The 16,546-nt window shown below is 34.7% G+C and overlaps 1 protein-coding gene across 1 annotated transcript in view; it reads right to left on the minus strand.

The window, feature by feature from the left end:
- Mrps9 (mitochondrial ribosomal protein S9) overlaps positions 1–16,546 on the minus strand; it is a 57,107-nt gene that overhangs the window by 13,476 nt on the left and 27,085 nt on the right. The window contains exons 3-5 of the mRNA XM_015505010.2: positions 15,425–15,487; positions 15,310–15,340; positions 7,161–7,240 (exon numbers count right to left, since the gene is read on the minus strand). Coding sequence (XP_015360496.1) covers positions 7,161–7,240; positions 15,310–15,340; positions 15,425–15,487 — 174 coding nt within the window. The remainder of the gene's footprint in view (positions 1–7,160; positions 7,241–15,309; positions 15,341–15,424; positions 15,488–16,546) is intronic.

The following is a 16,546-nucleotide window of genomic DNA, read 5'->3' on the forward strand; positions in this document are numbered from 1 at the left end:
CCCCCCCCCCCCCCCGACTTCTATACCTGGGTGCTCCTGTAAAGGGACAGCAGCACACCTCGAAGCTGCCTGGTCCACAGTCCTGAGATGCAGAGAGTCCACAGGTCAGAGCTGGTATGCTTTCAAATCTAGCTATGGATATATGAACTTATGAGAACATCAACTACAGTAATAAGATAACCTCCTTTGCTTGAAAGGGTTTCCTTAATTTTCTGGAGTAATCATGACAACTACAATAACAACTGAACTTCCTCATAAGTTTCAAGTCAAAGTGTAGGCTTCACTTATGACTTTTAAGCAATCTTCATTCGTTTATATTTTTCTGGAAACATTCTTTCACGATGTCATTTCTTTCTAGTGTTATATTTGTATTCATGATAATTTACAAATGGTGTAAGTAAAATAATCAGAAAAAATGTGGAAGAGAAAACAATCCATGAAAAGTACATATCAAATTTCAAACACAGTAAGTCCCATTCATGTAAGGCAACAGCTCACAACTTGACAATTATAATCCCTCCACCCAAAATACACAGTGCTCATTAACCCTCTCCATTCACTTCTTTTCTGTGGGGATTGGGGACTAGGGATTTAACCCAGGATTTTACCCATGCCAACCACACTTTCTGCCATTGAGCTACACTACAAGCTACGTACACTCTTTTACATAAGAAAATATATACACATATCACTGTAGGTCAGGCATTCAGCATAGGGCCTTACCCATAGCAACGGTCAAGAATGCTTGCAGCAGGGGTGAGGTATGGCTTTTAAGAATCTAATAATCTGAACAATTTTACTGGTGTGCCACTTCTATTTATTCTTTCTCTTCTGCATAATAAAACCACTTTTGAGATTCTACCTTTGTTAGTTAGAAACAACAGTTCTCTGGAAAGTAGATTCTCTAACTTCAATTCCCTGAAGAGATGCATTCTCATTTACATCAAAAAATCCTTGAGGGTATAAAATATGCCAGGAACTGTCAACATCACAGATTATCACTGGTAGCTTCTGGTATATTGTTAAGTTTCCACTTAATTTTTAAGGGACACTAGAGAATTAGAATGACCCCACCTACACTAAGTTTATATACTGCATTTAATAGTGTAATTTCCAAATATGACAGGAATAACCCAGATGTGAAATGCTGAATCATTAATCATAGCTATGATTAATATTTCATAAAATCAAAGCAAGCCTATCCACCCCTCGTGTCATCAGATTTCCATAATGTATGAGTCAAATTTAGAAGGTGCCTAATTTGAAAATACCAGATGCTCAGGTTGCAGAAAAGAAATGCTTAAAACTAAACCCTTCCGAGAGCATGAGCAATATAATTTTTAGTGTCCTAAAATCTGTTTTGGTCATATTAATCACGTATAAATTCCAATTTTAGGAAGGGTAAACAAGTAACAGTTCATGGTTGGGGGGCACAGGAAGTCAACTGTATGCTGGTACACAAAATAAATAATATCAAGCTAATAGCAACTGCCATTTTTGATACTAGTTCAAGTAACTTAAAGTTCGTGCTTATTACAATTACAGAAAATCAATTACTTAAGTAACTATTGCTCTCTCATTGTTTTTGTTGGCCATGGCATATCCAAACTCCATCGAAATAAATATAAATGTAGTTCAGAGAGGTGTCTGCTATGTACCTCAAGTTCCCAAGTGACATACTTATACTACAGATCCCAGCTATTCCTTGGTGAATACAACATGGTGCATGTTTACACATCATGCAACTCAACAAATAAAGGAAACATCTCAGAAACAGGTCACATGAAAAAAGACCCTGGGGATATGCACTGCCAGGAGTGATAACATCCACGTGCTTGGAAAGGAACTCAGATACTATATTTTTACTTTTTAAATTAAAATCATGCTTTATAATAATAATTGTACCATTACAAAAGAAATAATCTGATTAAAATCAACATAAAGGCAATAATAATAAGTTGACTCCATGTTTTAAAAAATTAATTTTCCTAACTGTTACACTTGGAGCACACAAGATATACAATGGCAATTATTCATATGTGAGGAAAATGTACATTAAAGATACCTCTAGAACAGCAATTTCTACTGCTGAATTAATTACTGAATTAACTCCTGCTGTCAAGAAGTCTTAAAACAGCATGCAGACATACTTTAGTACCAGTCTGCAGCTTTTTAAAAATAAGCACTTAACATAGTTGTAAAATAGTTATTTTACAATAGCTCACTGTGAGAAGGTTCAGTTTTTTAATTTCAGTTTTAAAGATAACAGCATTATATCCAAGAGTTTAAAATATTCATCACAAGGTCACAAAGAGGATCTAGAAGCATCTAAACCCAGAAAGGATGGTCCATCTTCAGGTATTTGACCTACTGGAACCACCATACAGAAGAGTGCATAGTTCTTGGGGCTGCTGTTTTTGGCCTCTAAGCACTCAGGTCACTTAAATCATTTAACATGAACTGGAGAATCTCTGAGTGAGGCAGGAAGTTTTTTGCACAAGGCAAATGAACCCTGTTTATGCACAAATTACACGGATTAGAATTACTTGGTTTTCTTTCAGATTTTAAACTTTTGTTTTCCAATTCAACACAATAGTTCAAGTACAGAATAAACTATTTAGTCCATCATTTTACACATTTGCTTGGTACATCAGTGGCCACGTAATTTCCTTTGATTTAAAGAAATACTTTGAAAATATTCCAGTGTTTACTATAAGATTAGCCCTAAAATCTAAAAGAAGTTTCTCGTATGATACAAAATCCCCAGCGCAGGTTTTGGAGTTGTATACCTCCTTTATTAAAGACCAGGGAGAGGTAAGCTTACACAACTTCTGAGATGCTTATTGTACTGGGGCTGAACCAGGCCTGAAACTGAGAAAATGTGTCTCAGTACTGCCTACACTGAAGACTTATTGAGAGTTTCCAACATTTTGCATAGCCTCACCCCTGCACAGTTTCATGGGATAGTAAAAAGTGTCTTGGGCACAAAGGGCTCCCTGGTCTACTCTGAGCAGCAGAGTTCTTTACTCATGGCCTTGACAGAGCATGCACCTCCTAGCTGTCCCCTTACTAGAGCTCTCCACTACACAACTGCAACATTCCCAAGCTGATTCCACAACAGACTCCTTCTTGAAGAGTATTTCGTAGCCAGTGTTCTGAGGAAAGCCATAATCACATACATGCCTTAATACATTATATTTTACAAAAGGGTTCCCACTTCCTGGTCAAATAATCACCTCCCACAGGTTTCAAATGGGTTTTGCTATGTTTGGGCAGGTTTCCCCCAAACGCCCTTGTGTAAAGGCTTAGTCCCCAGGTAGAGCTACTGGAAGGTGGTAGAATCTTTAGGTGAGGCTTAGTGGGAGGTCTTCCAGTTATTGGGGGTTTGGCCTGGAAGGCGATTGTGGGACCCCAGTCTCTTCCTTTCACTCTTTCATCTGCTATTTGTTCCCCTTGCCAAAGGCCCAAAAACATGGGCCGACCAAATACAAACTGAAACCTCCAAAACTGTGAGTCAAAATAAACCTTGATTCTTTTAAAGTTGATTATCTCAGGTATTTTGTTACAGCGATGGAACACTGACTAAAACAATTTTCAAATCACCATTAGTGAGAATTTTAACTTTTTTTCAAAAACATATATTGGTAAAATATGTATGTAAACTTGAATTAAATTTTTTCTTAACATTAACAGACCTACAAAAAATAAATGGTGACTACGGAGGTTGTAAATGCCTTGACCGGGAATATTGTCTATTCTACTCTTCACTGTCAGTTTGGTTGTCCTGGACAGGCTCAAGCTATTGTGGGCAATAGACAGCCTTGGTAGGGTTACCGCCATGAACCCACAGGGCATGAAATGTATTGTTCCTGCCCAGAATTGAAGCATGATAGTGAAACACAAAGTGAAGGAAAATTTGCCAATCCATGGGTTTTTACACTTGGTGAATGTGTCACACTGAACTCTCCTGGCCTAGCCCTTTGTCCATTCCTCTTAACCGTGCATGCAGGGTCTTCTTTTTAATCTAGGCATAGACTAGTCACAACTCAGTTATTCTGTTGTATGGCATTTTCTTTTTTGTACAAACATCTATATCCTGTTTAAAATTCTTTCCTCTCCTCAGTTATTTTAAGAAACTTCTTTTATTCTTCCTCTTTTTTCCTTCTGTTATTGAAACCAACCTACACTGACTGAAGAGCCCTAAATCATATCTGAAAAGCACATAAGTTCTAATGGTTAAATGGCCATTAAGGAAACGGGAAGCCATCTATTCTGGGTGAAAAGCCAGCCCAGTAAATTTCAAGCGTGGAGTCCCCTTTATGGTATTTAACACTACTCTGAGAAACTCAGGAAGTCCCTTATTTCTTCTTAAAATACTTTTTTATTATTTAAGAAACAATGGAAATTTTAAAAATACTTTTTCATTACTTATGTATGTCTTATTTATCAAAATATAAAACAGTATATTATTTCCCAGGGACATGAAGAAACAGAGGTCATTACATCCATAGGAAAAAGGGAGTCCCAACTGACCTACAAATGAACCTTTAGAATGTGACAAAGTGTGAGGACCCCATGTATTGGCAAATGTCCCTTCACTTTATTCTTTCCTATCATGCCTCATTTCTGGCCAGGAGCAATAAATTGCACATTTCTTATCAACATCTTTCCTCAAAACCTCTCAATTCTCCATAAAACCTAGATGGACAAAATATAGGTCAATTGACTAAAGCACTGTATATCATCCTTAATTGTAAGCTGCATCAGGGCTATCTTTAATTAGTTGTTATAAAGTAGCATATGCACTTAATATGCAAACAGCCACCAAATCCTAAAGAGAAGACTTGGCATGATTACAGAAGATGAGAAAGGTTAATCGACCTCAGAAAGGTCTCCTCACACAGCTGCACACAGGCTCCAGATCTGTTTCCTTGTCAAAAAGCATGGCCACTGACTGCCATGCCTCATGCAATTATAGCTGGTCAAAGACCTGGGGAAAAAACCTGCTTGGCTTAGTGTCTTTTACCCTGTCACAGAGGAAGAAAATTCATCAACAAAAATAAATGGTAGCAACAAAGATTCATTTCTAAGTCTTTAAAACCTGCCAGTCTGCAGGGGCTACTTCCTTTCTCCTGGTGGGGATACACAGTGAGCACTCACAGTGAGCACTCCAGGGAGAGCAGGGGAGGCTCCCGCCCCCTCCACCACCAGGAGAAGGCAGAACAAAGGAGAGAGAAAGCTCTCGAAAGGGTTCCAAGTTTTATAGTGAGACTTTATATGCAGTGTCTGACTCTACCACAAAAGTGCTTCTGTAAGTCGAACAGTGAACATTCAGTCTCTATTTCAAAGTTACAGTACTTCAGATGACAGTGATTTGTATGCATTAGAAGAGACTGATGTGTCTGCAGTTGTAATTAATGACATTTGCCATCCATGATACTAAAGATATTGGCAAACATCTAGGAATTCCTGAGTTGAACTGAAACATAAAGGCTTAAAGTATTCTGCCATTTGAACACAACCTATATTACTCAAAAAGAAGGAATATTTATTAGTCAGATGTAATTTGACATTTTAGTTAGAGTTCAGTAAGATTCTATCCACTGAAAAACCGATCCAATTCTGTAGCAGTACCTTTTAAAGCACATAAGCAACTAAAAATAAAGTCAGACCTCTTATACAATGTGTAATTTCTTCATTATGATGGAATGCAGCAAAATATCTCGCCCTTGGGTTGCTCAGTTTCAGCCAAAACAAATGCAAATGGCTTGTCAGATGACAGCTGTTTGATAAGGCTCCTCTATAAGACCTGCATGCTTTACTTTTTTCCGTGAAACTTGGGATGAAAGGCAGAAGGCAGGAAGAGAATTAATGTAGCATACAGTCTAAAGGCAATGCTACAACCGTGATTAAGTAGAAAAGTTAAAAGGCACAGATTTTCCACAGCTTCGCTGCGTGCAACCCATCCGTGTAACAAGTTGACAGGCCTAGCGCGTCAGCTCCATCATCCCCTCCGACAGCTAAAACGCAGCATTGCATCCCTTTTCAGAGAAAATTTGCGTCTGCACCATGAAGCGTTGTACATTATTTCTTAGCACTGCAGGGGGCTCAAGTCCATATGGAACCTTCACAAATATTACCACAGATCAAACCAGCAGCGTTTGGAGGCAGATTTGACATACCTATTTAAATGAACAGCAGGGGTCCTCGGGCAGCCTCAGGCTGTGAGGGAGAGAACCTCCGTGGAAGCCAGAGCCACAGCTCCATTACTCAGCAAAGACATACTCTACATTTATCATTCATTTCATTTCTGCCAGGGCAAGAAGCTCATTTGCCCAAGGTCAACAAAAAGCGAAAAGAAGGTTTTCTTTTATTTCCCCAAGAAATAAATGTACCTGACAAGTGGGAATTTTGTCCTTTGGGTTTGTGGAGCACAAATAAACACCAGATAAGTCTAAAAAGCAGAGTAAATGTGTGCATTCATTCAAGCCACTGAAATCTTACTGTGGATGGGGGAAACCCCATAAATATTTCTGTAATTTTTAAAAAAATCATATAATGGGTAAAAAAGAATTCAATATCATGTTCTAAAAATAGAAAAGATTCTGCTGTTTAAAACCGGATATTGGCATTTGGTCATTCTGGGGAATTCTCCCAAATTTGCACACTATCAAACACAGCTTGGAAAACAAAACAAAAACTGTTCACAGTACACTCCAAAGCAGTTGGAAGTTAAAGCATAATAAAAGCATTTCTTAGGTTATTTGAGGACCAGAAATCTTGACTCAAGACACCATATTAAAGTATGAGAAGCAAAAATTTTAAAGAATAACAGAAACAAAGCAGAAGATAATAGATGCCTTGTGGTCCCTGCCGGCACTGTCCTCTCACCTTACCAGCAAGGCACACACGGGCACTAATATTAAGTTGAATATTTCTGCATTTTAAGGACAAACCATTCTGATATAAGTTTTATAAAGCATACATTTAAGAAAAGTCAAATAATGTGAAATCTTTCATCACTATACTATCTTGCCTCCAGAAGTCTTATTTTTGCCCATTATGAAGTACTAGGTATGTTCTGAAACTGAGATGCCTCTACTATAATTAGTTTTGTAGCCTACAGTTCATATTACTTGTCATAAATAAAATATACTTACATGCATTAATGAATAATATGACTGTTTGCCAGTATAGAAGAGAAAATGAAACGGACGACCATCTTCTCCCCATTGGATTGCTAAGTAAAAGCCAGATGAAAACAAATTAAAATACACACAGATACTGACCACACGGCTGATATTTAATTGCAATTAGAAGACAGATTTATAATTCTGATTAACTTTTAAAATAACTAACATATTATTAGAACTTAGAATTCATATATTTAGCATACTTATTATGCAAATGCTTAGAGTATTTAATATTTCATTTTATTAACATAAAACTATGCTTATATTTGATAAAATATTTTACCATGAAAATATCTGTAATTTCTTTTAAATAAAAACACAATCAAAAATAGTCCAAATCATAATCACCTGTTAGAACAACAACAACAACAACAACAACAAATTGTAGGTTTGAATATAAATACAATGTACTCCCGGGCTAGGGAAGTAGTTCAGTGGTAGAGCGTTTTGCCTAGAATGCACAAGGCCCTGGAAAAGGACCAACACTGCAAAAACAAAACAGAATACAATGCCCTCCTGCTTTCTTCAAAAGGAAAACCGATAGTCAATAATGCAGTATATTCATAGAATTTGAAATGAGCTTTCATATAACAAATTAAAAAACTAAATAACTTAATTTCTGTGCCACATCATTTATTCGAACCCCATGCTTATCTACCTCTGAGAATTTGAAATATCTACAACAGAAGGAATTAAGTTTAATTCCTTTTGCAACGCAGATAGTCATTCACATCTTCTAACCACCAAACAAAATTTGTTGATTTTTCTCTTTGGCAGTGTTTCTTGGCTATTTTGTTCATTGTTGATCCCATAAGGTACCTCTCCAGATGCTTCTGCCCTAACTGCCTCCTTCATTATGACGTTTTATTACCACGGATTCACTGAGTATCTACTGATACATCCAGTGGACTTTTGGAGGGCTAGAAGCCACTGTGATATCTTGGCTTCCTTGCTCTCTGCATGCTGCAAGAGGCTTTGGACTCTCTAAACAATTTTCCTCTGGATTTTTTGTTTGATTTCACATTCAGATATTTGATCTATCTGAAATTTATGTTTTTGAAACAAAAAGCCAAGTATTATTTGTCTATCAAAGAGTCCTTTATCCCTGTACAGTTTTTTGGACAGTGTACACTTTTCTGCTGAAATAGTACCTGTAACAGGTAGGATCTTTCTTTTCTAAGTATGATTAATATTAGACTGACCACTTTAAGTAAATTCATCTAAAATTGAGTAACCAAAATGTCATAATGAATAGTGGAAAAAAAAAGTCAACTGAGTATTTACATTGAAAGTTAAAAACGTAATTCTTATTTGTCAAAGTCTTATGGATAATTCAAATACTTTTCCAACATCATTTTATAGATCTCATGAAATCTTACATGTTTTCTAATATCTGTACCTTTATTATGCAATGGATTTTCAGTGTACTATGATAAACCAGAAAGTGACAAAAAAAGACAACATCATACAACATTCTACTGCTAAGCCTGGGCAGACGTTTGAGTTGGACTTCATCACGTGTGTATATGGGCGCATGTAAGCACACACACTTGATTTCACAATACACATGGATGCGTATATACACACATACTTAATTTCATTGAACACAAGTTGTCACATATTTTAAGACATCTCATCATATGGTTTTACATACTGCAAAGAAAAAGAAAAATGTTAAATTGCAGCATGTGTCAGAGCTTACATTGAAAACTGCATCCTGTGGTCAGAACCATTATAATTCAAAAAATATATCTTAGAATTCACAATCTGGCATAAACATACACTGGGGCTGACTATTCTACCGTCTTACTGGTTCATCTGTTCTGTGCCATGACCACCATTTTAGTCATCATTTTTTCACTACATTTTGACACCAGATGGAGTGAACTCCCTTCACTTTTCTCATCAAACACTGTTCACTGCTTCTTGTGCCTTTAAACTTGAAAAGTTTCCCCCAAATCCATCCAAGACTTTGTCTGGTAATTTGTTAATTTGAAAGTAGGAACTTTGGAATACTGCTTTCCCTTCAGAACATGTAACATTTTTTCCCCAACTATCCAGGTTTTTATATATGATCTTTAACTGCTTTATAATTTTTTATATAAATCTTATATATCTTGCACATTTTACCTGTACTTGTAATTAGTTTACCTATTGTTGCTCTTGATACTGCCTTCTTTCATTAGATATCTATAACAGATAAGAGTATATATAATAGATAATCTATAATAAATAATAGATTTCAAAATAGGTAACTTTAATTTCACAAGTAGTACACTGACTGTTCTTATAAAAATTAAACATTAGAATTCTTTGGCCAGAGGCAAGAAGAGAATTGATTGTCCTAGATCCTGTACATACTTATATATGTACAGATGCATGAAGCAGAGTATTATTTGCCTATTAAAAAAAAATTTCCACTACACCATTTTCAATTGCTTTTCAAGCTCAATGTCTCACCTGTGCTAATACAACTATATCTCATTCCTTGTATAACCTATACATATGGCTGCTATGATTCTGACAATTTATTTAGCCACTCCAAGATGAACATCTAGATTGTTTCCAATTTTTTGTTGACACATAATATTTACAGTTTCTAATCTCTTGGGTGATAAAACAGCCTCTTGCTATTGTTTTACAAGACATTATTTCTGTTCTCCGGTATTTTAAAATATTTATTGGTTACTCTTATGAGTTGTTTTCTTTTGCCAATTTTTCTACTCAGATTTTCTTCTTGTTGTTAATTTAAAAGAATAATTTAGATAGCAGGTCTCTGTCATGTTTCAATTTTTCCAGTGTCTTTTTTATCAAAAATAAATTTTTACATTCAAAATAGATAATTTATCTTCTTTGCCCTTTGCTTTTTTGTGTGACTTAAGGGCATATCATAGCATTAAAAAATAATGACGGATATATATTTATCTTCTACTTGCCACTTTATTTCATTCTGTTCTAGAGTCTGAATTTCTTATTTCTAAAAGCACATAAAGACTTTATTAAAGTCTTAACCCACCTCAGGTATCTTCTAGATACAATCTATTTTTTTAACATTCAATTACATGGATTAAAAGGCACACACAGGAATGTGTCTATATGTAAATATATATTTGTATACCTGGGATTCGATTTTTTAAATATATATAAATGAGATGTGTTTGCTTCCCACTAATAAGTCTTTCACTCACACTAGAGCAACATATTTTCCATACTGTAGTATCTGCCTTTCCCAATATCAAAGGAAAAATCCAAATAATTAGTAAAGAAAAATGTAGGAAATAATACTCCATTTTGTTTTAAATATTTTTAAGGTTTAAAAAGTGGTTAAAGTTTGTAATCCCTATTAGGAAAACATTATCTGAATGAACAACCTAATGGCAAACCACTGTAAAATACTTTAACTGCAATTGCTGCAGAGGAGTAGGGATTATCTTCAAAGCACCCCATCTCTCCTGATGAGGTCAGAGGCACACTGGCTTGTGTATTGCAACATCTACCAAGCAATTTCAGTTGCTTTTCCTTCAGCCAGGGTTTTGTCAGGTGGGCATTATGTCGGTGTGCCAAAATACATAAAGTCAGAGAAAGAGGGCAATTCATTTGCTATCAATAAGACCATCAGGTTACCTAGAGCATCATTATACCCCATTCCACAATGATTTCTTTCAGTGTGATTTTGGCCACCATGATGTCATCAATTTGTAGGGTGCTCATGTAAATCCACATGATAGGCATTTCACTCTTTATGTTATATATAGTATAGATAGTATATGCTTTTATATTGTGGCATGCTTTTATAAAAGGGCATCATCAATTTTTTTTCACAAAAATTCAAAATTTTAATGGTTCAATAATGATATTATACTAAAATTCTAATATCAATGTTAGGTTATTTTTTTTTGTTGTTTTCTCAGTGGGCAATCATAGCATATATGAGTAATAACTGATTTCGCTAATTTCTTTGAGATTTTTTTTATCCATGCTTTTTAAAGTCACACTTGAAGTTAAGACTTCCAAAAGAATATTGGATACAGAGGTGAGTACAGGTTTATCTGTCTTATTATTGAATGTAATGGAATCTAGTAATATGTTTTAAAATTTGATATGTTTCTGTTTCTCACAACAGTCTTTTTCAAAGAAGGTTTCTTTTCATTTCTGGTTTTAACAAAAAAAATATTATTTTTAAATATTATTTTTTAACCAAAACAAAAAAGTTTAATTTGTCAATAGACTTTTTTCCTCTATGAAAATATTTTCCCTTTGACTCAACACAGAGAATCACATTAATAATTTCCTAATGTTAAACTATACTTCTATTCCTAAGAAAAAATATTTTGGTATATTCTATTAGTAAAATGCTTTACTTGGTTTTCTGGTATTTTATCTAGCTTCCTTTTTATATAATTTGTGTTCAAATTTATAATTACATGAACTTTAAAGTGAATTTGGAAGCTTTTTTTCCTGCTCTGTAATAATTTACACAATAAAGAGCTACCCGCTCCTTTGAGGTATGGTAGAACTCTCCAATGAGACCTTCAGAGCCTCTATTTCTTTTGTTAGACTTCTGATGACCTCTGACTTCTCCTGACTTTTAGTGTCACCAGCATCTTCCTGATTAAGGCAACTGTAGCAATTATACTAGTCTCCAGGCCACCTGAGTGGAGGAGGGTAGTAGTCACACATTTATACCCTGGAGTCACCACCACCTGGGCCTACCTACAAGTAGGCCACTTCCTGATTCTGTGTCCTTGGGAAGTTCATTTAATGTATTTTAATTTCTACATCTAAAAAGTAGGGAAATAATAGTATGTGTTTATAAAACTGCTGTGAAGGCTTTGAGTTAATTCACGTCAAGCACTTCAAACTATGCCTGGCTTACTCTAAATTTCAGTAAATGCTACTAGCTATTGCTATTATTTAGAAGATTTTTTCATATAACTAGAAGTTATAAGAAGTTACTTATAACAATCTTATATTTTAAAAATATCCCCTGAATGTTATTACTTAAAATTTTTAATACTGGCCTGGAGATATAGCTCAGTGGTACAGCATTTGCCTAGCATGCATGAAGCCCTGGGTTTAATTCCCAGCACTGCAACAACAAAAAATACTGTTCTCTTATGTTTTGTTTCTTTCCTGTTCAGATTTGCCAGTAATTGGTTGATTTCATTGATTTTTTTTCAAAGAACTATTTGGTTTTATTTATTATAAATCTTCTTTTAAATTTCTTCATTATGTTCATCCATTTAGTTTTTCTCTTATTGGCTTCCTGAATTGAATACTTAGTTCATTTATTTTCAGTCTCTCTTAATTACTAATAATATATGTTTGTCTCTGCATGATAAAGTCTACATCCCATAGGATTGGACAGGAACTATTGTCATTGTCATGTATTCCTAAATAGTCTACAATTTCAATTTTCATTTGGTCTAACCCAACAGCGATACAGTTTTATTGATTTTTAAGTCAAAAACTCTAACTGATACGATTTCTACTTTTTGGATTTTGTTAGAGTTTCCTATGACCCAATACATTAGAATTTTATTAATATTTCATAGGCATCTGCATAGAAAATGTATTCTTTGTATTTCTATCTGTAGCTATAAAATCATGCTACGTTTTCAAATTCTTTATAGCCTTAGTTAACAGCTTTTGCTTTACAACATTTCAGTGTTAAATGTTTGGTGCAAAAATGTTCACGGTCGTCAAATCTACTTAATGGATAATAGGTTTTTATCAATATAAATTAACATTCTAGTCTCAATAAACCACTCCTCACCCTCCATGAATACCATATTGTCTAATATTAAGTTCTGCCATCAACCTGTTATACATCTTCATTTTCCCAATATTCTTAGCACTTGTTAAGCAGAATTTCTATGCTAACTTTATCCAGAAATTTCTGTCTTTTAATAAGGGAAGGGGTAGTACACTGTAAGTGCTATTATCTATCCAAATCTAAAGTTCAGTTATTTTTTTAAACTACACACACACACAAAAATCAGTTTCACCTATATTTACAAAGTATGACAAAATAAGGAGGTAGGGAGGTAAGCATCAAACTACCTCGCTAATCCTAAAGAAGTACTGCTTAAATACAGTTAACTGAAATGCAAAATAATCCTACCAGCTCTGATGTATTTTCAAAATAACACATGGGTACCTTGAAAGGATACACAGAAGTTTCAGTTGTTACATTCCAGCTGCCAGTAACAATGAACTTCTAATACTGAAAAGCTGACACAATTTGAAGGAACAAAGGAAATTCAGGTGGAGAGATGTATTAGGAAAGACACAACCAGTAGAGGTATGTAGAACAAAGAAGAGGCATTGGTGGGGAGCCTGAGAGGTTGAAAAATTGAGGAGCCAGTATAAAAAAAAAAAAAAGGCAGAGGAAGTCACTTTTACAAACATTTATGGAAAAGCCACTGGGTGTAAATTACTATGCCTTGTGCATAAGGTTATATTATAAAACTGAGCTGTACCTTTAAAATTGGTGGATGCTTTTACTATAGCCTTCATTTATTTCCTCAAAAGAGATTATTAAATTGATACTATATATAAAATCAATCATGTTTGAGAATTGAATAGGAAAGACAGAACATATTTATAAAAAGATTTGAAATATTTGTAAAAAGGATGAAAGTAAAGCAATTTCAAAGAGTGAAGTAAAGCAGAACAGAAAGCCTAGTTCTGAAGATGTAAGACTTAGCAGAAACATAATGTAAAACAAATTTTCTATAGAAATGCCTCCTCTCTTACCAACTTCCGTTTAATTAACACTAAACATATCGACTAATGCTGCCTTGGAATTGCGCACTCAGCGGGTGGCTCCCAGGCCCTTCTCTGTTACCTCCACACATTTCTGCTGTCGAGTTACATGCTTACTAAGAGTCAGTTGTGTTTATCCCCAAACCATTTATTACAGCTGCACTTATTTCTATAATTACTGTACATGAATTAAATATTACATAAACAGACAAACTATGAGTACAAACTGAAAATATAGTAGCTGCTTCTGTGAAAACTAGTTGAATGCTTTAGAAAGACTCAACGGCAAGTTGAAAAAAAATGTTGTGTTGGACTTTAATGTGGCTTAAAGGAAAAATTTGTGGAAATATAGATATATGCTGCACTGGGATTTCTTAGGAAGTTTTTTTCTTTTATTCCATTGTAAGGAAATCAAAATTGAAAAATGGTGATGGTACATAAGTGGCACAGATATTCAAAAGGAACAGAGAGGAACACATGCATACTCAAAAAATCTTCCAGGAATATACATCAAGAGACTGATGAATAAACGTGTTGATATTTTGAATATTTTTTAAATAAGTCATTTGTAGCATTAATACTCACTTTTAAATTAACAAGTACCACCAGTCTATGCTGGATAAGAGACCTTTAATGGATAGTAAATATACTATTCAATTCCCAGACAATCTTAAAGCTTCTTGTGCTTTAAAGATTTTTGTTTAAACATATTTAAAAGAGAAAAATCTTAAAAGAAGCCACAGAAAAGAGGGGACATGATAGGAATGATGGCTAACTGCTGATCAGAAACAAGCCAAGACAAGGCAATGAAATTACACCATTAAAGTGCTGAAAGATAAAATATATTTAGTGAAAATGTGCTTCCAAAATGAAGAAAAGGGTTGGGGATGTAGCTCAGTGGTAGTGTGCTTGTCTAGCATGCGTGAGGCCCTGGGTTCTATCCCCAGTACTGAAAGAAAAAAAAAAAAGAAAAAGAAAGAAAGGAGAAAGAGAAGAAGAACTAGAAAGGCTTCATATAAACAAAAGTTAAATGAGTTTTTAGGAGATCTGTATCACACTTTCCTCAAAAAGGCATATTAAAATACAAATAACTAGTGTGACATTAGTATAGGCTTAAACTCTAACCTGGTCTAATTTTAATATCATTTAATAAAAAGAAATAATTTGCAAACCCCAGTCATTCATTATCAGTTACAAAATATGTTGTACCCTCTTTCATGACTACCAAGGCAAAGAAGGACTACTCTACAATACATGAATAACTGCTGACATTTTTTATTACCCAACATTCTTTATTACCCAACAGTGTAATAAAGAAAGAAATAATTTTATTCTTGAGCAAACTTACCTCTTTGCTTTGGAAAAATATGTTCAGGATGCTAGAAAATAAATTAAAAGTGTATTAGATAATTACTGTAACATAAAAAATTAAATCAAATTTTTTTAAAAATAAAGATAACTACCTTCATTATTGGCCTGGCTCGCTTCTCAAACAAACCACTTGGAAATAGGTAGACAATAGCTCTCTGAAAGTAACAAACAAAGGTTAGTTAACAACTGTTATAAAAAAACAAGTTGACCTTATAACTAATAGCTATTGAGGGCTGGGATTGTAGCTCAGTGGTAGAGTACTTGCCTAGCACGTGTGAGGTACTGGGTTCGAATCTCAGCACCACATATAAATAAATCAATCAAAGGTCCATCAACAACTAAAAAAAAAAAAAAACACTAATAGCTATTGATTTCTCACTATAAGCCAATCATTGGACTAGAGTTCCATTTGCATTCTTGTTGCATAATTTTTTGAATGGGCTAATAAAATTACTATATACCCATTATAACTATTATACTGGTTATTGACAATTTTCAAATAATAGCTTCAAATTTAACCCCCTGAATGTGAGAGCACAAATCCTTCATTTGTAAAGGAAAATTAGAGATGCTCTTCTATAACTTCTGTCATAATATACTCAAGGGCAATCATTCCAAATCCCAGCGATCACGCAAATAGCAAAGACTAGGCTCTAAGTCTCATTCACCATGACCCCTCAAATATAATTTCCCAGCATAAGGAACTCAATCTTGCAGAAATGGCTGGTTGCAGGCCCATGGCAAGGTACAAAATAAGCATGAGACATGTTCCTGTTCAGAAAATAAAAAAGTGCTCAAAAGGACACAGGAGTCAGCTGCAGTAGGCTCCCAATGGCCAAAGGTGGGATAATTTGAACATTAAAAATTAAAAAAAAAAGGACAATGCCTCGTAACACATTTGATATGTAGGTGTTTATACACTTAAGTCTGGGTGCATGGGTGCACGCACACACACAGGGAGAAAAAGAAAACTGCTTTATAAAACAATAACACTAAAAGTAGAAGGAATGACAAAAGTAGAAAAATCAACATTTTAAAACTTTCAAGTTAGTCTTCCATCTCAGGAAAGGATCATCAGATGTTAAAGTCCTGGCTGAAAATTTACTGGGAAATAGAAAATTCACAAAGACTCTGGGGTGATGCAATGAGAAGCAGATGTCACTTACATAGTCTAAATAGTACTCTCTGCCCATTCTAAGTCTGATCATGAGAAG

This window comes from Marmota marmota, unplaced genomic scaffold (assembly GCF_001458135.2).
Source record: "Marmota marmota marmota unplaced genomic scaffold, marMar, whole genome shotgun sequence".
NCBI classification, from domain to species: domain Eukaryota; kingdom Metazoa; phylum Chordata; class Mammalia; order Rodentia; family Sciuridae; genus Marmota; species Marmota marmota.